Source organism: Suillus subalutaceus, assembly GCF_016647625.1.
Source record: "Suillus subalutaceus strain FC151 chromosome Unknown DFJ58scaffold_25, whole genome shotgun sequence".
Taxonomy (NCBI): Eukaryota; Fungi; Basidiomycota; class Agaricomycetes; order Boletales; family Suillaceae; genus Suillus; species Suillus subalutaceus.
In genome coordinates this window covers 371,351-398,492 of record NW_024540274.1, presented here as the reverse complement: position 1 = coordinate 398,492, position 27,142 = coordinate 371,351, and the positions used below count along the sequence as shown (strand labels likewise).

The following is a 27,142-nucleotide window of genomic DNA, read 5'->3' as shown; positions in this document are numbered from 1 at the left end:
GCGCATGTGATGATGAACTCGAAGGCGGCAGATGGTCTTGTGCGCGGGAGCTAGTAGATAGATCGGAGTTTGGGATGGTTTGATTGACATGCGAGGAGTTGGTGTGTGATGCTTTGGAAAGGGTGATACTCTCTTCAACAGTCTTGCGCTTCCAGCTAATAGTATCCAACGATGAACCTGTTTGAGAGCGTGAGCATGCGGGTGATTGTCAGATGATATAGACCTGCGACCCACCTGATACGGTTAAGCTTTCAACCAACTGACATAAGTCCCGGACGTGATCATCGTGGCAAGAAAATGGATGGTGAGGGAGTGCGTGACATGGTGGATATAAGACACTTAAGGAAATGGTTAATTGAATGAGGGGGAATTGATGGAAATGTGCACTAATAACGTTTATGATTAGTCACACACAGCTCAATGTGCAAAAAATGTACCCATAGCTGGCTTGTATGAAAGAAAAAAAATGCGGAATCCAGGAGGACGTCAGACACAACGAGTTCGCACTAACCTGTCTTTGCGGTCTATCCGCCACATAGGCTCCTCGCGAGATAAGGATGGGCTCCACTAACCGTGTATCGAAGGTGATCAAACATAGAGTGTTGGTTCTGCAAGCAGCCAGCTGTAAACAGCGGCGGGAGACTCGCCTACAAGGTAAGCCTGGTCCAAGTGCTCAAAAAACAACCAGAACACTAACCTGGTTTATAGCAATGACAACCGAGGAGCGCCAAGCTCTGGAAGCTCTCAGAGACCCACCAACTAACCCACCTAACATTGCTGAGGACTCCGATGATTTCAATCTCGGCGACATCTGGGATGGTACTGATGCACTCCCCATTAGCCACGCTGGCGGAGAGTTCAGAGACCTGGCGAGAGGTGTTCTGGGTGAGGTCTGGAAATTGTGAGTGCATGTTAGCAGATAGTCAGCAACTGACACGCACATCAGAAAGGATCAAGATGGTGCTCACAGGGTTCAACGTGTCGACAATCGCACACGGCGTGATCGTGTTCTGCGAAGAAATCTTGCTTTCAACGAGCAAATACAAATAATGAGCGAATCATACCTTATATGGAGCCTGGAGAAATCACAAAAGGGCTTCAAGAGTTTTTATGATCGCCTACGCAGCGAAGAGACTGAGGTGACCGATTTGAATGGTGGCCAATGGCCAGTGACAGTAGTAGACGCGTTCTGTGAGTTACTTGCTAGTTTCGGTGTTTGTGTTTATCACATCATTTGTAAAAGTTGCTGAGAAATTTGTACTGAAAATATCATCGACGGACCGTACAATTGCTTCTGCACTTGTTCGTCAAGGCGTCATGCCCTGCTCCCCGATATCACCGGTGGCGGGCATAACATTAGAAGCCCTTGAGTTATATCGGGTGGCGCACCTCAGGAACCCTCACTTGTCAATCCAAGCCTTTGTCAAAACGATATGCCGATTTACACGGGGTACGATTTTAAGTTCTATTGTGCTCCATGCTAAAACACATACACATACTACAGGTGGAATTCCATCGGCAACATCTCACATCAATTTTCAATTGCACTTGACATATATCTTCAAATCAGACGGGTTGTGGCCTCGCTCATCAACAAATCCCTCCGACGCGACTCGCCTGACTGGCGCCTCAAACATGCATTGCCCTGCATGCACTTACACGCTAACTGACGAAGAGAAGCTACACTTCAAGATTCTCTATGCTATGGACGGGAACGACTCATTGAAACGAATTCTGCGACGCTCGCTTGATGACGACGATGACTCTCTTGGTCTATCGTCCGAACTTCCCACTGGCCAGGTACTCGTTAGTGACCGTTAACCTATCTCGTAACTTTGTAGAGCAGTTTGCACAGGATACGCCATGTGATACGGGAGCCAATGTGAGTAATTGATGCGTACCTTTTGTAGAGACAACTAACACAGTCAGAGTCTGGCAGAGAACTCATGCGAAGGCCGGTGGAAAAATATGGACGATGCGAAGACAAAAAAAGCTTGGGGTATTTATGACGAAACTGGTGTCTTCGTCGCCGTATGCCGCCACGGCTTTTGTTTACTTATCGCAGACATGGTGCAGAGCGGGGAGCGGTGAGTAGTACTTAGTCTTTTTGTTTTATATTTCTAACAGGTATTCTAACAGTGCAAATACCCCTTGGCTATTGTTGCCAAGCTGCTAGATGCATTTGGCGACGATTTGGGCGGTGGGCTATGACATCGGCTGTCAGTTTCAGACTACTCTTGACAACAGCTCTCTTGGTCCCCTGGCGCGCTCATTACGTCATAGTTGCCTGGTTGGCGCGTTTCACGGACATGCGCACAGGCGGTTATGTCAGCTTTTTTCATTAACAACTTACAATCAAGGCAATTGGTATCGAAGATCTGGAGACTTGTGAGCGGACGTTCTCCAAGTCAAACTCCCTTGCATCGGCTCTCTACGTTTCTATACTAGCGTTTTCCATCGTCAACAGGCTATCGATTCATATTTCGAGCATAACGACGAGCTCGAGGTATATGGCAATCTTTGTATGTTGTTCTGTTTATCATAAGCGCTCGCTGACATAACTATTGGTTGGCTAGCAAATTTCTTGCATGGTAACTACAACAAGCTCTCGAGATCATCGCCAATGGCGAAGCTGTCCTACCGAAGGTTATGCAAGAGCTCAAAGTCGAAGACGAGAGCGTCTTTGAATGTTGGCTCGAAGACGAGAAAATCTACCTTAAGGGTCTAACACGAGAGCCTGAAGAAGAGACACTTCAAATGGAGTACTGGCAGAGATTAGTCAATCTTAGTGCAAGCAAGTAAGTTTTACCTTTTGGTGTATGTATCTCGTAGTTACTGAAGCCCCCAAAAAACAGAGTTGCTCTTGACGCAGGAATGAACATGTTCGGAACGCACAATACTCCATCATACGGCGCAGACATTGGAAACACACGCAAGGTTGAAAGCACGCGGCGCCACGCTCTCGAGGACTATGAGAGAAACCTGAAGTTGGTTCAGTTATTAGAATGCAAACTCGGTATCATCGCTCGCTGGGTTCCAGAAGATGAAGAATGGCAGAAGGCAGGGAGACTCGTAGCTAATAGAAAGTATCAACGTGCCTTGGACCGTTTGTGAAGGTTTGGTCGTGGCTCGCATTTTTCGAACTTGCGAAGATGAATAGGGCGGGGACAGGTGAGTTTGAGTCTAGTTTGGCTTGTTTCAGCTAACTCTATCTATGTTTCAAGGTTACAAACTGCGAAAACATATTGCGAGGGCCTTGCAGACGCGCTCTGCCCGCCATCAGTGTCCGCCCTCAACACATACAACAACCTTGCCAGTGCGGTGTACCCTCCCCGGCAAATACTCAAGTGGGAGGATGTTGTCGAGTACGCCTTTCCTCGCTGACTTCGAGCTGCTACGAAAGACGCGCTCCGATGTCTCTCAATTACCTTGGTCATCACCAGCAGCTCGGAGTGGGATGGATCTTTATTTTAAATGTGTCGAGCACGCGAGGAGATTTGTCGTTCTGAATATCGAGGTTCGCTGTCTAGTGACATATATACGAGATGAAGATAAGTATTTGCGGGTGTGCGAAGATCGACTCACAGTTGCTAACCCCTGCCCTTGCCCATCAATCGCTATACATCGGAACATTCGTGGCCGGTTCAACTCCCGCCATATCAAGCGGCTCAATGATATCTCAAAGCTTCCCGGCTTCAATGGTACACTCGTCCCTGGTCTAAGTGCTTGCACCGGTATCGGGGAGAGTGCCAGCATGCCAGATCCTCTGATTCCCGCCAACGTGTTTGCTGCCCATATACCTGCACACAACCCTTCATCCCCTATAGGTGCGGATACTCAAGAGGATTTAGATGAGGAGGAGATCGCAGAGGAGGTCGCAGAAGAAGCCTCGAGGAGTTTGCAGGACATTATCACCATCACCGCTGACTTCTCACAGCTCCAGGTTGTTGACAATGGTGAAGTAGAGGAGTAGTCTAGTTTATCCGTCATACTGTTGCAACGCACTTCTTTTATTATGCTTACTGTTAAGTATCAAAACGCGCCTCCGATATGTTTGATTTATCGAGCTCGTCGTGTATGACAGCGAGCACGAAGGTTCACACGGCAGGCGCAAGATAGCCGATGCCAGGAACATTACCTACGTTAACGCCGACGTCCCACGCTGGCTTACCTAGCTAGGCCACAGTTCAAGTTGCTTGCTGTTATTATAAGTCACTCTTTATCCAAGAGTTATTGAAGGAGGCTTGGAAACGCTGGAACTCTGTCGTTTTAGACGTGTTAGCCCTATCTATAATCACGTCTAATTAGAGGCAATACGTGGGAGTCACAGGTGTAGTGGTGTACATGTACAGCTGTGTGAGGCTGTATGCATACAGGTGACATTAATATTGCTGTGGCTTCTTTCACGTGTATGCTGAGTCACAAATTGACCTACAACAACGCCATCTTCTAACACTCGATGGCATCACCGGCACCCGCCAATATTAGGCCATTACTAAGTAGAGGACCGTCAAAGTCAAGATTAACCTTGTCGTCGTGTCCACAAGTTATCACGGTGTGCCCAGAACTGACGTGACTATATGTGTCATATACTACCGCTGAATTACAAGAATTGCAATGGGCTTTCTATTCAATCTTCCAGTCATATCTTGACGCTCGCTGACGAATATACGGAAGTCTATTGTAGAACTGCCCCAACATTCGAAACACTGCCATGGATGAAAATATGCCTGCAATACAGCATGTACAGCGCAGGTTTCTTCATTACTTCCACCATCTCTCGCCGTTCTTCAGTTTGCATATTATCTGCTGTTTCGTCCCAAAACTTTCTTAATCAGCGTCATGGGGAAGGGAAAACCAAGAATTTATGCACAAGCGAAACAAATACGAAATGCAACACGTCTGGAACTAGATTCGCCAGAACCCGATCTTGCGATCAAGAGGCGAGCGGGACGAGAGAGAATGTATCCTCGCCGGGCATATGGCCCGAATCGACTGAGTCCGACACCCGATCCGGTCAGTGGCAGCAGGCAGGGACGTCTGAATCCGCCACGCTATGGTGCACAGTACCGCCAGGATGCACTTTGGGAAGGCGAGTAACCGTGTTGTGATGCCTTCCAACTTACTACATGAGAAACAGGCGGGGACGAAGCGTCTCCTCCTCAGTGGTGGCAGTACAAGGAACTCGATGGTTCAGTTTCATATCAGGATGATGCACTCATGATGGCTTCCAGGAACCGGCCTCTACCAGGAGTGCGACTAGGTCAGCGAAGAATGTACCACTAGGAGTGCGGAACTCATGGTGAAACATAGATTCTCCCGGACAACTCGTTCATGGATGTGAATGGCACATCTCACCATTCGGTCGGTCGTACTTCATCAACCACAATACCTGGACCACATCGTGGAAGAAACCAATGCCAGAACGTGCACCAGGGAGCTTGATGCCGGAGTGCGTCATTGAGGGCCATTCCAAAATTATCCGGGACATTACCTGTTCGGGCGCTAGTTGCATTTTAACAAGCACGTCGGATGATGGTTCAATTCGTCAGTGGACAAGAAACGGAGAGCCAGCGGGGAGGCCCTGGAATAGTGACCAAGAGGTAGTCTCAATGGCAATGTCTCCAGACGAAACATTGGTCGTATCTGGAAGCGCAGATGGTAGGCTACGGCTGTGGAATATAGAGGAGGGGAGGATGGTTGGCGATCCATGGGAGGGACATGACCGTTCAGTGACCTGCCTTAATTGGTCTCCCAATGCCCTGGAGATAGCAAGTGGATCGGAAGACGGGACCATACGACGTTGGAATCCGGATACTGGCCAAAAAATTGCACGACCGATAGAGACCAGTCATGGTTATGTTTATGCTGTGAAATACTCTCCACAAGACAACAAATTCATCAGCGGCGGGGGGGACAAGTCGGTCTGCGTGTGGTCGAAGGACGGGAAGTTGCTCATGGAGATCAAGGGCCATGACCACGATGTGATGTCGCTGTGTTGGTCCAAGGATGGTGCACACTTTTTTTCCGCGTCGTATGATAACACCATCCGAAAATGGGGGTCAATTGATGGGAAGGAGCTTATTGTTTTTCGAGGTCATACCTATGCCGTCGAATCCCTCTGTCTTTCCCCTGATGAACGTCATCTTGTCAGTGCATCAGGTGACTGCTCAGTCCGCATCTGGGATCTCGAGACCAATCAGCCAGTCGGAGACCCGCTCTTGCACGACAACGGAGTCTTGGCTCTTACCATTTCCCCTGATGGAAAGTATATTGTCAGTGGTGGATTGGATACAAAGATCTATGTATGGAGCATGGAGGCGGCGCTGAAACAGCAGGGTTATGATGATAATGTGAGCGTGCTTACGTGTTGTTGGTATCTTGTCTAAGCTGACTTTGATACATACAGAGTGCTGACGAGAGCAATGCAGAACCCTATGTGAATCTCAAGGCAAGTTGTCTGTGCTTCCCATTCGCGCTGTATCTCACTTTTTACTAGGGACGTCCGGCTCGACTGAGACATGTACGCCAATCCATTGCAATCAACCTCATCCTTTGCTTATTCGTCTCCTAGCAGCACCCCAACAACAAAGGCTTGGCGACATATGTCAGTATAATTTTCGGTACTGTGTTCTTGTAAGTCTGACACTGATACAGGGCAAGGACTTCTGGGACACTGATACCGATCCCACGCGTAGTCACGCAACTTCCCCTGCGAACTCATCGTCTGCCCTTCGTTGGCGTAATTTGCTCGGCTCGCTGCGCTTCAGCATTCGGCATGCAAATGTGCCACAGTCAATACCACAGCAGCCCCGGCGTTGGAATTTCAACTTATTTCCAGTAGGAAGCTCTATACCCACCGTCGATGTAGCTGCCGGTCAAAAGAAAAGTGTAAGTGTCTTCCAATCCTCCTTTTTGATGTCATTGAAATTAATCCGTTTGCAGAGAATTGCCATTTCCCCTCCCACTGCGGCAGAATTGGCTGCAGCCATGCAACCTAAGAATGACAATGAAGCCGGCAGTTCAGCGCAACCAGGTCAACCTCAAGCTGTGTCGAAGACACAAGTGTCTCAAGGACGGCCGACGGTAACGCAAGGAGCAAGTGATGGGCTGGGAGAAGTTTCCTGTGAAGTTAGGTGTTGCGGATTGTTCTTTAGTTGTGGTCGTCCCACCTCACATCAATGATAAAGTTATCTGCTGAATCTCTGTTTGTTGCTCCATATGTCTCTCTTCTGTACGGAGTGCTTTTGCGGACTGTTTCGCACCATACTTGTTACGACCCCACTTTTTGTGTACATACCCCAGTCTTATCTACCCCAAAATTTAAAAGTATCTGGATTGTACGTTTCTCACCAACTCACCGATGATCGATCCTAGGAAGACTGGTCAAGATGGACATCTACGAGTCGAAGAAAATCATGCATTTACAGTAGGATCACGTACGTGGGATTAGCAGACATTTGCCAACGCAAAATTCCCGCTAAAAAAACTAGTTTGCGTTTAATTCGATGGACACAAAACATGTCAGGGATAAGTCACAAGCGAGTCCTGGGCTGGCACCAGCGCTGTCACGATTGATAGCATGATCATGACTAACATGCACACCATCCGACCCAAGAGTAGATGTCCTCCCTGATGACTACGTCGTTACAACCGTGACGAAACTACAATTGACCTGTAAGTACATTGCGATGATGGTATTTTGTGAACAAATGGAGGAGCTCTACACAGCTCTATACGTTGCGATACTCGAAAGCAGGGCTTCCAGGTTCGGAGGACTCTATGATGGTGCGCGTAAAACCATGACCCTCTCTTTGCAATGCCTCTTCAACAGAGCAGACTTCCACATCTTCCAAGCTCAAAGACTTTTTCAGATACGGCAGCAACTCCTTCAAAATCTCAGACTCGGAGAACAACAATGTTCTCCGGAACGCAGCATCGACACCAATTTCTGACATTCGTTTCTGCGTTCCCAGATGAGATGAGCCAATAAAAGAGGGTGCTAATCATATGTCCCTCACCTTGAACGCTTGGATGAACGGCATAGCGCGCTTGTCCTTGATCAACCCTCGCTCTATCAGGATATCGCGCACTTTCGCGTCGTCGACCTTATCATCCGAGCTTGAATACGAATCCTTGACAGCCTGCACGCACGTCTCCTGCCACTCAGGGAACTTGGTCGCAACATAAATCCGGACGGCCTTGGGTTTCTTGGGGTCGAACAGCGCATCTTCCCCGCCCTTGCCTTTCTTGCCCTTCTGCAACCTCTTCAACAGCGTAAGCTCAGCATCACGGATCGTCTTCAGCGTTCCACGCATGTACACGCCGGTCTCAACAATCGACCTGTCTGCGGTACGCTCTGGGTCTGGCCACATGGCTAGCTGGACAGAACGAGGCTCCTTCAACACCTCCGTCCAGATATGCTCCGCAAAGTGAGGAGCAAAGGGTGTGATCATCAAGGTGGCAACGCGGATCCAATATTTGACCAAGTCTGCGTGCATCCCTATTTCGGCGGTGACTTCTCGGTACCAGTCACGGGCGCTCTGCAGCTCGTAGAAGCCGAACTTCAGAGCGTCCTTGAAAGCGGTTCTAATATAGACAAATGAGACCACGATAAAGAGCTATTGGATGGTACTCACGCGTCGTAGTGACTCTTCGTAATGTTAATCAGGTCGACAATCTCCTCCTCGAACACGCGATCATGGTAGGAGTTCTTGGGACCAGTACGTAGGTTAGACTCGTCCTTGAATATTTCCTAAAGAAGTCGTTAGTACATCGTCTAGTAGAGAGCGAAAATCGCATACCTCACACCAGGTCATCAACGTATGCAAGCGCAGGATGTTTGCATTAGCAGTTTTTTCATCGAAGTTAGCATCTTCTACACCATCACCAGCATCTGCCAACGACAAACGCATTGCATCAGCACCAAACTTCAGTACGCCTTCCCTCAGCGTCAGTGAGTTGCCCGTGCTCTTCGACATCTTCTTGCCGTTCAGCATCAGATGTCCGTTCGTGCGGATGCCCTTGGGCCACTTGTCTTCAGGAAAGATGGCGGCGTGGTTGTAAAGCAAGAACGTCAGGTTATTCTGGACCAAGTCTTTGCCGGAGGAACGCATATCGAAAGGGTAGAAGTAATTAAATTCGTGCTTCAACGCGTCGGCTTTTTCCCTTGGGAACGGCTCTGGGTTTGGCCACGCTCCGTTGCAGAAGACATATTCCCAGGCCTCGTCCGTCATCTGCTCGGCGCTGACGCCCAGAGGCCCCGGTGTTCGACCAAATATGTCACCATCTAAGTGAATGTGGTCAGCGAGATGATAAAAGGTCGTTCTAAACACTTACCGTGCAACAAATGCGCAACAGTGTAGTACGCCATGTAGATAGTTGAATCACTTAAGCTTTCGACCATAAACTGGGGATCCCAAGGCAATTTGGACCCCAGGCCGTATGTCCGAGCACACGCCCACTGATTCAGCCATGCTAAGGTGGCCTCGAACAAGTTCCGAGTCTCGACCGTCCATGTCTCCATCTTTGCCAGTAACCTGAAGTCCAATGGTAAGCAAAATAAAAGAAGAGACACGAAATATGAACCTCTCGGCTTGTGATCTCCAGACAGGTTCACCGTAATCCATATACCACTGGTCCATCAGGGCGACAACGCATTCATCCGCGCTGCGCGAGATGACAGGGTTCTCGGGTTCGGCATATGCGAAAGCCAATCCTTGTTCGATCATGCTTGCGCGCACTTTGGGCTTTGCCTCTTGAACAGACAGACCCTTGAACTCGCCGACCAACATCACTCCACTGTAGAAACCTTCCTTGTACGCGATTTCCTTCGCCTCTGCCAGCTGCTTGACGTCTTTTTGTGACTGAATCTTCAGCTTCTCAACCAAGCGGGGCGCAGTCAGCTCGCCATAGGTCGGAGTCGTCAGCACCGGGATCGGATCGACGGAAACCCAATCGCGATGGATCTTGTAGAATTCGGGTTTCTTGCGCAGATCGCTGATGGTTGCGAAATCATCGGGAGAATCTGACGGTACAGAAGTGACGACACCAGTACCCTAAGATAATGTCAAAAAGGTCAACGAAGCTATGATGAGCAACTTACCTTCGTGGACAATACATTGTCCATAGGCAAGACATACACCTCAGGAGCTAATCCAAATGGTGCTTTAATCTTTGTGCCGACCAAGGCCGCACCATCTATCTCCAACAGCTGTTGAGTCTGGCCGCGCTCAGGGGACAGACCTTGGAAAGCCATGTTACGAGCTGCACGATACGTGCATACAAATACCTCTGTATCATTGATCGCGAAGACACCATATTTTATGGACGTGCCCACAAAGCAATTTGTTTGACCATACCTGCGGGATGGACTAAGAGACGATGATTAAGATGAAAATAAAAATACTTACATGGTTTCGGGTCGCAACGTCGCAGCGACTAAATATACTTTCCGACCATTGACTTTGCCTTCAATGGCCTTCGCAGCTGGACTCCATTCTACAACCTCCATCTTGATGCCAGTGTACTCTTGGGGGTTGACACCTTCACCGTCGGACCGATCATGGTCCATACAAGGCTGTCCATCTTTGGGGCTGTAGATCGTATATCGCTCCCCGAACTTGACTTTGCCCAGTGCATGCAGTTTATTCATTTGCCATCGAACGAAGGAATCGTAGTAAGGGTTCAGGTCGGTTGTGACAAACGAACGTCTCCAATCGATACGATTTCCCATAGCGTTATTATCCTCCTGTAGTACATAAATGAGAACATTAGAAATTTAAGTGGAGATTAGCGCACCTTACAGATCGGCGGGAAGTGCTCCAGCCAGTGATGGGGTTCTGCAAATTTCTTGACCTCTGTACGTGGGACGCCGATTGATAACATGATTTGGAACTGGTACGTCAAGCCCGTAGATTTTGCGGCAATCTTGCCCTTCGTAGCTTTCCCGACTGCTACTGAAGGCACAGCTGGGCCGTCTGGCGCGGCTTTGATAGGTTTATCGTCTTGCACGCCTTCGTCGAATCGTTCGAAATCGGGGCCGAACATCTCCATCTCACGAATTATCTTGTCAGCAGCCGCCTGTCCAAGAAATCAGAAATCAGATAAACAATCTTCAAAAGTCTGGGATCAGTCACCTTGATCGGCATGCCCGTTGCATGCAAACCATGAGGAAATAAGACACGCTTGCCTAATAGTCTCTGATATCCGGCAGCAAATTCAATTTTCGAGATGGTGAATGCGTGTCCTAGATGTAAAGAGCCGTTCATGTATGGGTAAGGGAAATTGCCAAACCACTTGGGGTATTTGTCCTGGACTTGGGCCGGTGACAAGCCCTTCAGCTCGTCGGGTGAAGGGGCATTAACTTCGAATATACGATCCTCCTGCCATTTTGTTTGATACTTTTTTTCCAGCTCTATGAGACGATCGCGTTTGCCTGTCTGTTATGCGTCCGCCTTGTTAACGAGGGGAATTTAACATAGAACGATGAGGAACAAACCTGGACCAATTCCATGGTATTCGCCATAGTGTGCGTATAGCGCCGGAGTTGGTGACTGGTAAGTCGCAGAATCGTGGTAATAATAGATATTATGATTGATCAGTAACTTATTAGTGGAGTCCCGAGTCATTCAATTGTCGGATCGATACGTCCAATTTCTCACTTGCAACCTTACATAAGTTTTCGGCTAATTCCTGCTTGACCCCTATTTACACAACTCATTGCTCTGCCACGCACTACTTAGTGGAAAACAAGTTTTGGTACCTACTCGCAACAAAGTTGTTTGTCCGGGTCAGTGTGCGTCAGCTGCCCAAAGTCTATCTGCCCGCTGTCTTACATCATCCGCTGATTACCCTATCCCGCCGTTGTGCCCGCCTCTCCCCAGCCAGTACACAATAGTGCTGCCGTGGTCCGGTCCTGAACCATGGTTCGAACCGGACTTTTGGCGCAAACCGTGCTCGACCTCCGGACCGACCCCTTCACCCATGGTCGATTGAAATCTCACTTCGGTGATGTAAGCGCTGGATTGTGGTATATCAAGCATGGATGCGATCATTCAACTTATGTACGTCCAACACCATCTGCACCAGCACTCTACTCACTTGCGTCGTCCAACATGACGTTCACGTACTCCCTCGATACCTAGTTTATCAACGCTCAATGCATTACAGACCCATATTCGAAGTTTTCCAATTCCAACTCGACGTCCGGTTTCTCGATATCATCAATATATCGGTCACTTCTCTCCCAACTGGCTGTTCGTTCCTCAAGCTTGTCAGCGACCTTCATCTATCTATTTTCCATTGCATCAATCCGATCACGCCATTGCTTACATATGAACCACCAAACTGGAGCCATAATACATTCATCAACTCTGTTCACATCACTTGTGATTGACGAGGACTCGACAAAAAAAAATTCACTGAGACATTTTAGGGTTCGGTTCGCGTTCGAACCCAAAAAAAAACCGAACCTGACCGCTCCGAACGGTTCGCGAAGGTTCGGTCCAGGGTTCGTCGACTCTGGTAGAACCGGACCCAGGTTCGGTTCTCGGTTCTTGCTCAACCCCCGTTGAACCGGACTGAACCGGACCGCAGCAGCACTAGTACTATACCAGGCATGGGTCCGTTCCTACCATCTAGTACTCCGGGCCCATCTGAGTCGCCCACCGTGTGACTAGCCAATGGATGTTGGCGCCCTCTTTGACTCCTCACAAACACAGCACGAGCTTGCACAGATTCCGCTTCTCGACGAGAGAGCAGGCGGGTAGCAAGCCTCAGAGACGGCGGGAAACGAGAGAGATGGCGGGCGACGACACATTGCCGATCTTGTGAGTTTCCCGTATCGCTATTAGAGTCGATTTGACTTTCATCGACGTCCAGGTTTGATGTACTCTAACGCAATGGCGGTAACAACAACAACACCTACTAGCAAGCCATCGACTGGATCAAGTAAGTTGTTGATCTCGAGTCAATTCACGTTCCTGTTCTCACGCGCCGTAGCTTCATGGTGACAAGGCCTTCTGGATCACGATCTGCAATTCTGCTTCTAGCAATGTCAAACAGTCTCCTTACTACAAGGACATTTACGGCTGCGTGGGTTGTAGTACAACATGCCCAAGACAGTACCTTCGAAGTGTGCGACTCTGACTTCAAGACCCCTGCTGCTTCGACTGGCTCGAACACAATTGGTGCTGCCTCCCCAACCAGCAGCGGCGGTGTCGTCGCTCTCGGCATTTCAACCTTCACCGGTGTCACCGGTATCCTCTTCGCCATGATCTTCTTGTAATGAATCCAGTGTGACATTGACTATATCATTTAGCCCTGCATAAACTAATATAGATATACCTGTACACTACATCCATGAGCTCGCACTGTTCTTCTGGCTTATGCTGCCTGAGCGGTCATTTCAGCAAGTGTCGATGATGAAGTTGCAGGGCGACGACTTGGACGGAGGCTTTACCCCACTCGATTTCATGTGCCCTGACGTGCCTTTGGAATGTTATCATCGTCGGGATGAAGCGCACAAGAGAATGAGTGAGTATCAACTTGAACTGTGACAGAACAATACTTGGTGAGCTCATTGCCATAGGATGAGTCGGACATCATACGTGATGGTCAGCAGCCCTTCGTCATAGATGAATCGATGAGTCATACTTTTACTGATAGACGACAAATCAGTAGTTGTATGGATTGAGACAAATGTTCCTAACCTTGCTGTCTTGATCGCTTTCTGCGTGGTATCAATCTCATACGCTCGAGCTTTGAGTTTTACAATTGAACGATATAGAACCGGAATTATCAATATCAACAGCCATTAGACGTGGACTCCATGATAGTATGCCATCACTGTACAAGCTGTATTTGATGAGGGAAGACATGATAGATTCAGATAGAATGGGACCTTGAGACAGGAACTACATAATGCACAAATCAGAATTGGCTCAGGCAAATTTAAACCATACTGCAAGTCGAGGAGGATTCGTTGGGAACTTGTTCTTCGTTCTCTCCCTAACCCGTCTAGGCATCAAAGCTTCTCATGCTACCTCAGGATAATGCTGCATCATGCTCCTGAGCTCCGTTTCCGGAATCCTCTTCTCAAACTCAAATGTGCATGGCAGGACGTCGGGCATCGAGCCGGCCATGAACCCCATGTCCTCTAATGGCTTTGTAGGATCCAGAGTGAGTTTGTAGGCCCAAAGAATAAGGAGGGTAATTATGAACACTGATCTGTACCAACCGAAATGAGTTTGGAAGACTGGATGCGTGCAAGATAGTTTTACCTGTCCGCGACATGTTGACCGGGGCATACGCTGAAAGGAATGTCACTCAGAAAACAGGTGGCAGAGTCACAGTACTGACCGCCGACCAAAGCCGTAGACAAAGAATTTTAAATCGTCTCTCAGGCCACCTTCGTCGTCAATCCAGCGTTGAGGCTTGAACGCATAAGGCTCCGGGTAGACATCTGGATCCCGAGAAATAGACCTAAGGCGGTGACCGTTAGATCTCTGGTTTATTGAAGCACGTTGCTTACCAATGGTTGCCGAACACCGTAGTCCCAGCTGGAATACAGTAGTTGTCCTGATGGGCCAAATCATCATTTGTGCAATTGCTTGTTCAAAGATCACTTGCCCAAACCACGTCCTTGGTTGTGCGGTGAGCCAGTCCTGCAGCGTGAATGTTGTGACACCTAGGCACAAAATGAAAATAAAGATGCCCACCGCCAGAAGCCACAGGTCGCCATCTTAAAGCCTCAGAGATAAATGCTCGCAGGCGTGGAAGGGACTCTTTGTCGGCAAAGGTCGGCGCTTTAGCGCGGAAATTATTGAATCCATAGCAATGTAATACGGAAGTCAATCTAGCTACCTCGGTGCCTTCCAATGACCGCATCGAGCTCGGCCTGAACTTTAGCTTGCTCCTCGGGGAAACATGCGGCTGCCATGAGTACCGTGCATATCGACATAGAAGTCTTTCGCCTCTGATTTCAGTCACATATCTTCGGAAGCAACAAAATAACACCTCACCGTATCTGATCCAGCTCCAAAAAAGGCACCACCAAGAAAGGCCATCTCGGTCTCTGCCAAACCATAGGATTGGCTATTTTCTAGCATATATTTCGTGAACGAGGGGCCGATATCCACGTCGCTATGCTGTGGAGCGACTCAGACGTGAAGTCAGGATTCAAGGAAATGCATACCATTTGCTCCTTCACGCGGTTTAGCTGATCAAGGTTGAGTTTCTTACTCCTCTCAAACCCCAGCTTTAAGTCTCGCCCATACCAAGGAAGATGTTTGAGCCACGGAATCGACTCCACCAGATAAGCACCAGGGCGCATTATCCCAGTAGCCATCCTGACAATTTGATGCATCTCAATGACTTCGGGATCAGTCGCAGACGTGAGCGTATTCTTCCCATATGCAATTTTCATAATTGTCGTCGCAGCATAACTTCAAAGTAACCGTAAGCAAAGTACTGATACTATTATGAACGACAGCGCTTACGTTATCACATGGTGCCGGAGGTTGTGTGGATTATCAAGAACGCCAAGAACTATGTCCTTCGCGTGTGACATCTGCAGTGGCTGATATGCCTCAGCTGCTTTAGGTTGGAGATGAGAATGAAGTGCTCTGTATCACATTGAAAGGCAAGGTAGGTGAGAGGATGTATCGCAGACTACTAACCTACGCATGCGACGGAACCGGTCCACGAAAGGTATAAAGGCAATGCTCATTCCGCCGCTAAATAACTCTCCAGCAGCAATCATGGGAGGACGATCAGCTAGAAATTTTCCCTGATTCTCCATAATTTCTACGGCGGCCTGCAACGGAACATTCTTGAGCCGGGATATGATAATGCAGCATACAGGGACCGACTTTGTAACGGCCGATAATAACGATCCGCTCGAATTTTAATCGAATAGTAATCAAAGGAGCGTACTCGTCAATCCATCCTGCTATGGTGAGGAAAGGTCTTGTCGGAGATAGGACACAATCAGCATTCAAAACTCGAAGAGTCAAATGGGACACTTTACTTGCGAGTTGGTAGGACGTGCCCTTGAAGTCTCCAAGTGGGAGGGGAAGGTGGAAGAGGAAGGCCACTTTTTGATTTAGGACGGGAAGCCCAAAAAATTACACCCACTACAGCAAGACAAACTGCAGCACTGAGGACGAGCCCTACGTTGGGTTCTTGCAGTGGGATGAGCACAAAGAAGAATCGGAGAGAATTCATCGTAAGTTGCGGTACATTCAAAGTGAAGAGTGACTTTTAAGCACCCCTCCCTGCCAATTTTTGTTTGATCATTGTTTATTGTCCGTCGGAGCCCTGCCAATTGATGTGCCACCTGTGACCAGATGCGGAGTGATGCTGGTGTGCGAAGGTTACGGATGAGTCATATGACCATCAAGAGAAGCCGTGAAGAGCGCTCTGTTGAACAGTCATACCAGATTGCACAATACTTTCGCATGTTCACCTAGACAACCATTCCGACGGACATGCGAATGGGGACTCGCTTGCAATACATTTGGCTAGCATAGTTCATCCTGTCATCAGACAATTTGTGAAGCGTTGATATTAGCGATTCTTAATGTCGTATGCGTACCACTGTCCAATGCAAGTAAATGCATGACTCATCACGACGCTCAGGCTGGCGCGCCCATCTAAGTCGGCGAAGACAGCTCCTGCTACCAGCGTAGATCCATTCACCAATTGAAGGCCAACATTCTAGCATCGACGTCGACGCTCAACACTCGATAGGACAGATCCACACTGGCATGTGCTCGTACCCGAAAGGTGTCAACCTCGCGACTCCAACCACCACTTAATGTTGTCGGCGAAACTGGTGTGCCTGGCCCACGGCAGAACTCCAGGGTATCCGAGACCGCGGAGATGTAATCTAGATCTGATAGTACAATTTGAATTCAATAGATTCCACTGTGCCCGACTTGTTGATTAGCATTATTATCTTCAATATTGCCGCTTGGTCAATCCATATCGACTATGTAGTAAGGTTTTCAACGTAGAGGAGCAACAAATTGACTGTGGGCAACAGTCAGCCTGAATCGGATGAGATTGCCCAAGGTAAATCGACGATGCCACAGTTTAATGAAGTGGATATTGCATGCACAAGAAGCTGGGGATAGGACAGCGTAGTGGCAAGTCTGCCTTGATACGTACAACATCCGAGTAATGATATGGTATCGTCGCGTGCAGGAATGTGGGGTACATTCCAAGGGTTGTACCGAATCGTAAAATCCATCGATCGTGTCTCAGTTGCGGAGGTACGTGCTGGCGGAAGAGGTGTACAAGTCATCACTGAAAACCACTTAACACGATACTATTATATCATAATTTTTTTTGACACCAAATTGTTTATCTGTGTTAGTATCTAAAGCTATCGGCTTCTTTTGAACTTCGTTACTGAGTACCGATTCAAAATATTTGACTCAACTTTGACTCGAACTCAAGGTACCATATTCCTTGTTCGAACGTCCTGCGGCTACCACCACGTCGACCCTCTTGCTTTGAAAATTTCTCCATTGCTCGTTCCATCCTGCTTTGCAGCTCAAGTAACCCGTCCCTCTTGCTCTATATATGACAAACGGTGGACAGCATGGCTTGACCCTATTCAAGTCATTGCTCTCTTTTGTAGCAAGTTTCAGAATTTCAGACTGCTCACGACACAGCAAATTGCCCAATCACTTTTGGGAGGACGTCCAGGAATTGGACAGTCTATACATATCATATATGGACTCGACGCAGACTCCGCGTGCAGGTCTCTGTCGGCGTCTTTCGGGCCAACGCGCGTCAGCCGTCCAAGGTCTATCTGCCCACCGTCTCACATCATCCGCTGATGACCCTATTCCGCCGTCGTGCCTGCCTCTCCCCAGCCAGCGAGTATATGTCAACAATGGCAGCCAGCACACAAGGCGTGGTTCTGTCCGTACTCCGAGTCCATCACCAACAGACTGAGTCGCCCACCGTGTGACGAGCCAACGGATATTGGCTCCCTCTTTGACGCCTTACGAGCACACCATGAGCTTGCACGACGGCGCTTCTCGACCTTGTAAGGATCGTATGTTCTCTACGCGCCGACCAAGCTTCAAAACAAGACGCTCGAACCACGCGGTCGAAGTCGTCCACGTGACTTATTGATGCGAAGAGCGCAACTCTTCGCATCCGAGTTACGTGGATACGTTCTCTTACTTCTCCTTTCGCTCTCTTTCGTTATTCCACCTTGTGCTCAGAATTCACGATACCCTTTCTTCACCGAAGTATTTTCACCTCGCCACATGCTCTTCACGCTCGTTCCGGCCTAGTCAAGTATTTGAAAACGTATATATACCGCCCGTGTACACTCATATCTACAGCAAATCTTACAGTGAGATTCTCGCTTCAAGAAAGACCGAAAAGCTCTCCTCTCTAGTCCTAGTTCCCTCTTCTTTCGTGTTTCCTACCAACACGTCTATTCTCTATCTCTTTCCGTTCGCATTTCCCTGCCGAACTCACACTCAGCCTTACAACCTGATTCGCTTCATCTATGCGCACACTATTCTATACGGACTCGATCATAAAATCCCGAAGTCCCGGAGCTCAAGGCCTAGACTCATAAGACTTATTCATCTACGATAAGGATTGGCCCCAACCTGTAAAACTTCTCCATCGATGGGTCATAGATTGTGCACGGACCGCCGTATCGCACGGAACCCCGTTTCGGACGATTTATTTACTCCCATTGAAACAAGGCTTAAGAAGGAGAGACTTTCTAAGTAGAACTAGAAGTACAAGCGGTAGGGGTAGCGGCAGCCCCCTGAAGAGAGCTTTTGCAGGCTCGAAACCGCTGCCAATCCGCTTTACTAGCCCTTCCCTCCCAATGTTAACAGCGGCCTACCCTAGGGGTCGGTGGACTTCAGCAAGGTGCGAAAAGGGTGTTCAGTGTAGAGCCACTCCGTGTAGACTAAATTCTATGCCGCCTCATTCCTCGGCGGCTTAGAAACTCATCCTAGTATAACAATATACACAACCACCAACAATGGTTTTTCTCCATCATCGCCCTGGTCACGAGCTCATAGAGAGGTTTTCGAACATCAACCACGAGACCCATGGCCAACTTGAAGTGGTCAACAGACTTGAAATCTGTTCCTGTTGGATCGTGCAGGTTCGAAACCTGTCTACAATGATTTTTTCTCCATGATCGCACCTTGGGCATGAGCTCATGCAGAGGTCTTCGAACATCAAGCATAAGGCATGTGTTAACAAATTCGAAAATTTTTCTTCCTGGATGCACCAGCAATTCACCCCCCTTGTGTACAATCACATACAATATTGTACATAGCTAGGCAGCACTACAGCAAGGTCCCCCATTGTATAGTGATGTACAGAAACTGTACATCACTGTACCTCACTGTACAATGCAAACTATTGTACAGCTCAAGCTTCTTGTACAGAACTATACAGAGTGAGCTTGTTATATAGTTGATTATCCCCTGTACAATGATGATACTTTGTACAAAACTGCACAGACCTGTAATTTTTAATGGCTACACAGTACCATACAGTCTTGTACAACATTGTGCAGCCTCTGTACAAATAGGGACCTATATGTGCAACTTTGTACAAGCTTGTATGCAGTACAGATGTTGTGCAAACATATCCATACTGGTTAGTATTATATAGGCTTTGTAGTGCACAGTACAGAGCCATACTGAACTGTACAAAATCCTTTGATATTACTCATATTCACATATTTGATTCATGCTATTATTGAATGAAATTATAAGATCAAGGCAAATGACATTAACAATCCAGCATATTAGTAAGGTAAATGAGTAAGAATCACTGTGGACTCGAGAGGGAACATATACAGTATGTGATGGGTGGTATAGTGTCATTGGAGCCCATTCAGTCACATTGCATGTATTATACATGCAGCAAATGTTGAAAATATGCTGTTCCACACAGGCCAGCGGACGTCGGCCAACCGAATATCTATGTCTGTGTTTAACATTCGGCCGGTGGGCTCATGGAGTGATGGTTTTAACAGCTGGGCCCATGCATTGGGATGCTCGACATTAACATATCGGCCGAGGGCCAGTAAAATCGGTGGTGTGATATTGTCAGCTGGGCCCACACACTATAGCTACTGTGTGTACCGATCGGCCGATGGCAAGTGTCTCATCCGGCCGATGACGGGGGTGAAGCATATATGTTCCTGTGCGGATTGGTCTGGCAATTGTGGGTATGATGCCATCATATGGGCTGAGAGACATGAACAGGTATTCATGTTCTCGGCCGATGTGATTGCATCAGATATGCAGTTTTGTCGGCCCATACGTTCGCATCAGTTTCATTGGCCGATCTGATAGCATCAGGTATTCAGTATTCTCGGCCCATGTGATAATATCAGGCAGTTGCATCGGCCGACCTGATGGCATCAGGTATACCTTTCCATCGGCCCATACGATAACATCAGGCATTCAGTTTTGTTGGCCCATACGTTTTCATCAGTGCCATCAGCTGACCTGATGGTATCAGGAATTCATTTCCATCAGCCCATACGATAACATCAGGCATTCAGTTTTGTCGGCCCATACGTTTTCATCAGTGCCATCGGCCGACCTGATGGTATAAGGAATTCATTTCCATCGGCCCATATGATAATATCAGGCATTTAGTATATTTGGCCGACATGATAGTATCAGGTCTATCGGCCGATATGATGGCATCAGGTATTTGTTTTGTCGGCCCATATGATAATATCAGGCATCCAGTATACTCGGCCGACATGATGGTATCAGGTCTTTCGGCCAACATGAGGGCATCATGTATGTATTAATAGCTGACACCATCATGTCGGCCGATGGTACTGATGCAAACTTATGGGCCGATGAAACTGAATACATGATGTTGTTGTATGGGCCGACGGAAAGGTATATCTGATGCCGTCAGGTCGGCTGATGAAACTGCATACCTGACATTATCATATGGGCCGAGAATACTGAATACCTGATAGCATCAGGTCGGCCGACAGAACTGATGTTATCATATGGGCCAATATGTAACTGAATACATGATGCTATAGGATGGACCGGTTGGTCGGTTAAAACCATTGGTTATTATCATACAATCACTGCGCTATGTAAGCCGAGACAGAAACATATTAGTCTACACCCATGTAAGTTGCGTACGATGGCCGAGGTGTCCCCACAAAATTCTGAAGGCTGTCACAGTATGAACCACGCCCACACAATGTGATCGCCGGTGTATGTGACACCATGCCTGACAAAGTGGCCAGAGCAGCCGACCATAGCGCCCGAGTTATATTGCAACCGAATACCGAGGTTAGATAATGTCATGAGCCCGTTACAATAATGGCTGACACTGCTCATGACATCAAACCCTTCGAGAGTAGAACTTGGATCTCGGTGAAGAGGACATTGTCTGTTGCAAATTACAGCTGCACAATTAAACACCGAGGCCCAAAATTGCAGGCAAGTGCTCATATCACTGAGGCCACGTTCCACTGCCCATCGGGCAAGTTTGATATGTGTAGTGGCCAACGCCCAATACAACTTTGGATGCATCACCCTAAGAGCAGCCGAGGCCAGTAGTGCTGCGCGCTGCATAGAGATTATAATCTCGGGACCACCTTTCCCTTTCAGGGCGGCCGACACCTTGGGGGTGAATCCATCGGCCGGTGGTAATCCGTGTGGCTAAAATTTCGACATAAGCATTAGCATTCGGGTGGAGAAGCAGACTGACCTCCCGGCCTTGCATGAACCAACAAGGGGCTAAATTGATACATCCTGGGGTCAATTGGCGTCGGTCGCTGGCATGAAAATTACCGGGGAATGTTCTCCACTGGGTGTCCAGACCACTGGTCATGCTTTTCATCAGAAGGGACCCCATACCAATTGTAGCGTCTTCCATCTCGGCCTGTGAAGTCGGCGAATCAGTCGGCCGATGGGTCATAATAATCAGCTCACTTGAATCCACGGGCTAATGGCATCTGGAAGGTACCACAAGATAATATGACTGGCCGAGTCCAAAATGACCTGAGGGCTTCTCCAGCAAACGTTCTGGCCCACGAGGAAATTTTTTCAGCAGGGAATCTTCATGTGTTGCAACCATCCCGGTAGAGCGTTTATGGAGGGCCTCATTGTACCTAATCATATCAAGGTCAAGTTGGACTGAAATGGGTCAGGCAACGACCGAGCGAATGGTAGGAATGGCCTACTTGGGTTTGAATAGGCATCGGCGAGCACCTGGGCCAGATGCTGACAAGCAAGCATGGTTGGCACATCAATTGTCAAGGGAGGCGAGATTGACTGTGCGTTTCCAGCTACATTGCAATCAAACAGCTGTTTCACAAACTCGCTAGCAATGCATGTGGTATACAACGCACAGTCGGCTGGAACTGCAGTCATGACTGGAGAACAAGGAAAATCAGAGACCGATGGCTCATATACACACTGACCAAATCACATTAGGTAATACTATTCATATTTGCGGTATAATACATAATATTACTGGTGCAATAACTAGCAGCTGACTCATGGCCGGCGGGAGGTTAAGAGCTGCTTCCTCCAGCTGATCCATGGGCCCTTCAAGTTCGGAACATGGTTGTTGCGGCCGCCGCGGCCTTCATGGTCTTCTCCTGCAACATCCTTTCTAATGAATCGCCGAGATGTTGGACACGGGCCTTCACTGCCAGAATTTGATTGAGGAGGGGATCACCTTCCACTTGACCGGCGACTGCAGGGCCGGGCAGAAGCATTGCTCCCATAGGCTACAAATGAGAATCAGTAGCAGTTGAGCATAAAAGAGAAATGACCGACCAGTTGCTCAAAGTGATCTGCCATCATATCCAAGACTTCATTGACATCCAAGGACGGCAAGGCGAATCCCAAGGTATCAAAACGATCCTTCCACCAATCATGAGCATATTTGAGAACTACTCTGTGAGTTGATCTCAGTTCAGGGTCATGAGGGGAACAGTGCGCGAAGAATTCGGCACAGAACTGCTCGCCGGTGATGTTCCTGGTTTGGAGACAGGTGAATCTGCCGATGATGCTGCGGAGGAGGTCGGTCATGGTCGGGTGAGTATTGAGCACCATGCATATGTTGATGTATGGGAAGACAAATGTCTGAAGGATGGATTAGTTATTACATGACGCCGACCGACCGACACAGCCGATGGCTGAAGAACTTACATCTGCCTCCCACTGAAGGTGCCGGACGAAGCTGGCTATGTAAGCCGGCGACCGAGGCACATGGCTTCGGTCACAGGCAATCCAGATGGCCGCAAAACGAGAAGTGGCGTACTCTAGGATGTTGGTAGCATCCAAGATTGTAAATTCGGTCAAATCATATTTTGATGAATTGGACATGATGGTTGGAGCAAGGACAAGTTGTATGTAATAAATGCAGAATCACAAGGTTATATATAATTGACTAATCCACTGTGGCCCACTATGGCACTTACCACCGCCCGAATGCGGTTGTGGCACTGTAGACCCCGGTCACTCTGCCACCCTCGCCATCCCCTTTGTCCTTTCAAAGCTATCTTGGGCTTGCTGCGAGAGTCGGAGATAAATTCGAGCCTGGCGAGCCGCATAGCACCGATGACCGACCTTCTGGTTTGCATCGGCCTCTTGCATTCGGCCGACCCATCGTTGTGATTTGTGAAGAAAAAAATCAACCGTCCATATCATTTCCCGACCGACCAGCAGGAGCTCCTCTGCCCATCTATCACACAGTGCCAGCGTTCTAAGCCAATGGACACGGTAAACTGTAGTGCAAAAAATATTGACATCGGATAGGTACAGGTACATAGGCAATGAGCATACATACATTCATTCATCCAGTCATTGCTGGTGGAATCTCCTTGAACATCAATGGACCAGAACCACGCCAACGTGCTATTCCTTTGCCCATCGAGCATTTGGGTCTGCCACCACCGTAGTAGCCTTTAGGTCGGCCTTCTCCAATGGCCAAAACTTGGCCAGTAAGTCATTGGCGCCGAGGTGAATGAGTTGGCTGCGACATTTGGAGTATATCTGTACATTTAAGTGAAGGATCTTGTCCACCGAGTGCACCCGGGCCCATGCACGAGTTGACCGAGCTTGTGACTTCGCCGACCGGACCGTGGTGCGGAAGAGAACAGCCTTGTCGGCCAAGTTAACCCTGATGGCATGCAATGCGTCATTGGCTTGACCTTCTCTCAATAATATTTCTTGGAGCACCAGGTCGGCGATGCCCCCACTCGGCGCATCTTTCAATCCCTATGTTCGAGGGCAGTGGAATCACCAGGGTCTCAGGGAGTGAACTTGACCGGCGTATCATATCGGTCTTTAGTCGTCCGGCCGATCAGGATCGTCAGATGATGACCCAGCAGAATCCAGTTCTGCAGCATCCAACATCATGGTCATGAGGTCCAACTGATCATATTCATCCAGTTGATCGCCGAGAAATGTCACTGCCACCCTGACGAATTCATCTATTTGACCTTGCATTCTGTCGTGGCGCCGAGCTATTGCCAGCTTCTGAGCATCGGTCGGCCGCCTTCCAAGTTTCTTCACATCAATCAGGAGCGCAACTTGTGCCTCCTCCAGTGTTATTCCAGATGCCAGCCATGTCGCAGCACCTGCGATGGATCTCACCGGCTGGCCATCTCGCCTGTCGGGTCAACAGATGCAACTCTTGTTGTTTCCTTGTCGGTGCTTTGCAGATCAACATGAGCCAATAGTAAATTGTGATTATATTGCCACAGACCTTTTGTCATTTTAACTTCATATATATCCATGGCGCTGGGATTTTCGAGTCGGTCATCCTGAGCGGAGGCAGCCTCTGCTTCCCATTTGACAAGGGTATCATGATCGGCGGTCTCACTCAATCGGTCAAATGCGTGTTGGCTGTCTCAGACTCCCTGCACGGCCTCCTTGAATTTTCGGCAAAGGAATTTGCCTATCTGTATTTAGATTTGCACCTTGGTCAAACGATCTGGCTCACTCATCCGTATCATCTTCATAAAATTACAGTCATTCATTTGAAAATCCAAACACTCCTTTCGGTGGGGGGTGGACATTCCTCTCGCCAACGGTGATATGATGTTCAAGGGTGCCCACAGGGTCTCCATGATTTCGCCGTCGATCCTGGCAGCGCCGGTGATGAAGTTGGATGCATACCGTACGTAGCATTTGTCTTGATGGCCGTGGACATGCCAGAGACCGATGCCAGGGATTACCTCCATGCCCCACGGAAGGTCAAGATAAGGCGACTCCTCAACCCGCTGGTCGAGATGCTTGTGGTATTGACAATTGATGTCATAGAACGTCAATGCCCGGTCGATCCCATCAGTGTTGTACCCCAGAGCTTGACACAGCGCATAATCCATGTTCATCTGCCTTTGACCAACCGATAAATCAGTTCACATAGGGCAAATGAAGATATTGATCGGCGAACCTTTCCCCCTTTTGAAAGTCCACCATTGAATGAGGTACAAAACACCCATGTCTAGTGCATGCACAACCGCCAATCCCAGTTGCTTCAAGCTTGTGACATGAAGCGTTCAGCCTGATTGACAGCTCGGTGGTTGTTGCAGTCTGACCGATGTACAATATCCTGTGCCTCGGCGAGATGCAGTTTGTATCGGCCATCGCCGACCATAAATCCAAGGCCATCGGTCAATGCCACCTCATCGGTCAGATTCGCCGGAAACAGATGCTCAGGCCTTGAAGTTGCCATCCATCACCAAGGATCTCGAATATAGCCATGCAGGATCAGGACACATTCCTTTCTGCCAAATTGACGTTTACCCCGGGCTGCGGACATGCAGGACAGAACAGTGCAAGCTCCCCTGCCTTTGGCTTTTGCTTCTCATGGCCTGAACCCATGCCACTTGAGCTGCTTCAGCTGTCTCCACTGCCTGCCCACCCTCATCAATTCTCTGTATCAGTCCTTTGGCCATTGTGAGCGATGCAATCAAGCACATCAATGTCACTTACTGGAACCAGATGCGGGAATACGCTTGAAGTGATTCACCTTAATTTGCTATAGTAGTTCATCGCCGACGTCCCACATTCCAGGTTATCCAACAGGAAGTCGTCCAACACCGCAAATGTGAACGCTGTCTTCGGCGAAGTGAAAGATGCTGGGAAGAGGCTGATTTCAAATAGTTGCATGTCGGGACCAAGTGCACTGGCGCACCGAACAGAATCTGATCATTAGGGAGTGGACGCCTGATGTATCCACCACTGTAGTCGTCCAGGGGTCATTGACCAAAGGTACCCACTGACCTTCAGCAAAATTGTCTCCTTCATCATCTGTGTCGTACCAATCATCGGTCACTTCTGGGCAAGGCTTTCCCTGGTGACCGAGGTGAATTTCCAGCCCTATCTTGGTCAAGGAAGTGTCCTCGAAGAATCCCCCAGTCCATTGACTGATCCTATGGAATGGCATGCAGCTGTGAACTGTCCTACAGCAATGAGTGCAGAAGAGCGGCTCATCCATACAGCCGTGACATCTGTAGACTCCGTCCTTTGGGCAGACAGAGCAAGTCCAAGTAGTCCTCAGTCTTGTACTGCCACTCACGTAGATAGTCATTTTGACTCTTGATACTCGGTGTCAGAAAATGAGACCAGTTGAATGAATGATGAGCTTGCCATGGACTTGTGAAGTCTACAAGGCTCCAAGTTGATTACTCCGAGATCATGGTGCTCATAGTCACCCTCGGCGTGATGTCCTCTGGTGGATCCTTGCTTGCTAGGTGATTTCCTGGGTGATGAATTAACGGAAGATGTTTTGTTGTAATGTTTAGCTTTGACAAATTGTCCTGTATCTCCTCGAGAAGTTCTTTTGTGCTCCCATCTAACCAATGAGGATGTCTTCGGCGGACTCCAGGCCTTTGGCTTTGACTTGACCATGTAACACAGATGTGCTGTTGTTGTGTGGATGAGTTGTTTTAAACAATATGCTTAGACTATTGGACGGTTTGGTGCTTACATGTGACTGTCAGATGCAATGCATCCGTTGTAATAGTCACTTTGATCTCTTTGCATCATCAGGAGTGATACCGAATGGCACAATTAATAAGTATATGATCGCCGATATGTCTAGAGCACTTTATGACCTCTGTTTCTACTCTGCA

The 27,142-nt window shown here is 48.4% G+C and overlaps 10 protein-coding genes across 10 annotated transcripts; 2 read left to right on the top strand and 8 right to left on the bottom strand.

Annotated features, from left to right (window-relative positions):
* Positions 1 to 557: 557 nt before the first annotated feature.
* DFJ58DRAFT_839350 (uncharacterized protein) lies at positions 558 to 3,973 on the top strand (the record flags this gene model as incomplete). Its single annotated transcript, XM_041392517.1, has 13 exons — positions 558 to 654; positions 709 to 901; positions 947 to 1,191; positions 1,505 to 1,800; positions 1,842 to 1,882; positions 2,066 to 2,087; positions 2,140 to 2,200; positions 2,361 to 2,388; positions 2,449 to 2,522; positions 2,606 to 2,798; positions 2,856 to 3,072; positions 3,117 to 3,171; positions 3,225 to 3,973. The coding sequence occupies 13 exons, from the start codon at positions 558 to 560 to the stop codon at positions 3,971 to 3,973; spliced, it is 2,271 nt and encodes a 756-aa protein (XP_041246628.1).
* Positions 3,974 to 7,482: 3,509 nt separating this feature from the next.
* Positions 7,483 to 11,624, bottom strand: DFJ58DRAFT_743957 (uncharacterized protein). Its single transcript, XM_041387285.1, has 11 exons — positions 11,501 to 11,624; positions 11,139 to 11,441; positions 10,801 to 11,082; positions 10,413 to 10,750; positions 10,106 to 10,361; positions 9,589 to 10,058; positions 9,340 to 9,539; positions 8,805 to 9,289; positions 8,640 to 8,755; positions 8,022 to 8,589; positions 7,483 to 7,964 (listed from the first exon to the last, which is right to left on the bottom strand). Exons 1-11 carry the CDS (start codon positions 11,525 to 11,527, stop codon positions 7,734 to 7,736), a joined length of 3,276 nt encoding a protein of 1,091 aa, XP_041246627.1. The 5' UTR covers positions 11,528 to 11,624; the 3' UTR covers positions 7,483 to 7,733.
* Positions 11,625 to 11,733: 109 nt separating this feature from the next.
* On the top strand, positions 11,734 to 12,778 carry DFJ58DRAFT_227791 (uncharacterized protein). The gene is made up of 3 exons (XM_041379348.1): positions 11,734 to 12,065; positions 12,147 to 12,623; positions 12,681 to 12,778. The coding sequence occupies exons 1-2, from the start codon at positions 11,925 to 11,927 to the stop codon at positions 12,573 to 12,575; spliced, it is 570 nt and encodes a 189-aa protein (XP_041246626.1). The 5' UTR covers positions 11,734 to 11,924; the 3' UTR covers positions 12,576 to 12,623; positions 12,681 to 12,778.
* Positions 12,779 to 13,908: 1,130 nt separating this feature from the next.
* Positions 13,909 to 16,635, bottom strand: DFJ58DRAFT_227707 (cytochrome P450). The gene is made up of 14 exons (XM_041379347.1): positions 16,598 to 16,635; positions 16,031 to 16,538; positions 15,873 to 15,969; positions 15,681 to 15,817; positions 15,501 to 15,626; positions 15,197 to 15,446; positions 15,024 to 15,149; positions 14,866 to 14,968; positions 14,721 to 14,807; positions 14,632 to 14,666; positions 14,534 to 14,580; positions 14,362 to 14,484; positions 14,283 to 14,312; positions 13,909 to 14,229 (listed from the first exon to the last, which is right to left on the bottom strand). Exons 2-14 carry the CDS (start codon positions 16,225 to 16,227, stop codon positions 14,037 to 14,039), a joined length of 1,551 nt encoding a protein of 516 aa, XP_041246625.1. The 5' UTR covers positions 16,228 to 16,538; positions 16,598 to 16,635; the 3' UTR covers positions 13,909 to 14,036.
* A 4,583-nt stretch (positions 16,636 to 21,218) lies between these two features.
* On the bottom strand, positions 21,219 to 22,421 carry DFJ58DRAFT_725319 (uncharacterized protein; the record flags this gene model as incomplete). The annotated part of the gene is made up of 5 exons (XM_041385227.1): positions 21,219 to 21,707; positions 21,757 to 21,930; positions 21,981 to 22,003; positions 22,050 to 22,184; positions 22,232 to 22,421. The coding sequence occupies 5 exons, from the start codon at positions 22,419 to 22,421 to the stop codon at positions 21,219 to 21,221; spliced, it is 1,011 nt and encodes a 336-aa protein (XP_041246624.1).
* Positions 22,422 to 22,600: 179 nt separating this feature from the next.
* Positions 22,601 to 23,384, bottom strand: DFJ58DRAFT_725318 (uncharacterized protein; the record flags this gene model as incomplete). Its single annotated transcript, XM_041385226.1, has 3 exons — positions 22,601 to 22,783; positions 22,833 to 23,141; positions 23,208 to 23,384. The coding sequence occupies 3 exons, from the start codon at positions 23,382 to 23,384 to the stop codon at positions 22,601 to 22,603; spliced, it is 669 nt and encodes a 222-aa protein (XP_041246623.1).
* A 132-nt stretch (positions 23,385 to 23,516) lies between these two features.
* On the bottom strand, positions 23,517 to 23,938 carry DFJ58DRAFT_656702 (uncharacterized protein; the record flags this gene model as incomplete). The annotated part of the gene is made up of 2 exons (XM_041381933.1): positions 23,517 to 23,785; positions 23,848 to 23,938. 2 exons carry the CDS (start codon positions 23,936 to 23,938, stop codon positions 23,517 to 23,519), a joined length of 360 nt encoding a protein of 119 aa, XP_041246622.1.
* Positions 23,939 to 25,105: 1,167 nt separating this feature from the next.
* On the bottom strand, positions 25,106 to 25,517 carry DFJ58DRAFT_635999 (uncharacterized protein; the record flags this gene model as incomplete). Its single annotated transcript, XM_041381281.1, has 2 exons — positions 25,106 to 25,400; positions 25,459 to 25,517. Coding segments are annotated over 2 exons (354 nt in total), but the record flags the coding sequence as incomplete, so codon positions are not given.
* A 516-nt stretch (positions 25,518 to 26,033) lies between these two features.
* On the bottom strand, positions 26,034 to 26,201 carry DFJ58DRAFT_656749 (uncharacterized protein; the record flags this gene model as incomplete). The annotated part of the gene is made up of 1 exon (XM_041381937.1): positions 26,034 to 26,201. A coding segment is annotated over one exon (168 nt), but the record flags the coding sequence as incomplete, so codon positions are not given.
* Positions 26,202 to 26,346: 145 nt separating this feature from the next.
* On the bottom strand, positions 26,347 to 26,523 carry DFJ58DRAFT_633529 (uncharacterized protein; the record flags this gene model as incomplete). The annotated part of the gene is made up of 1 exon (XM_041381238.1): positions 26,347 to 26,523. A coding segment is annotated over one exon (177 nt), but the record flags the coding sequence as incomplete, so codon positions are not given.
* Between the last annotated feature and the right edge of the window lie 619 nt (positions 26,524 to 27,142).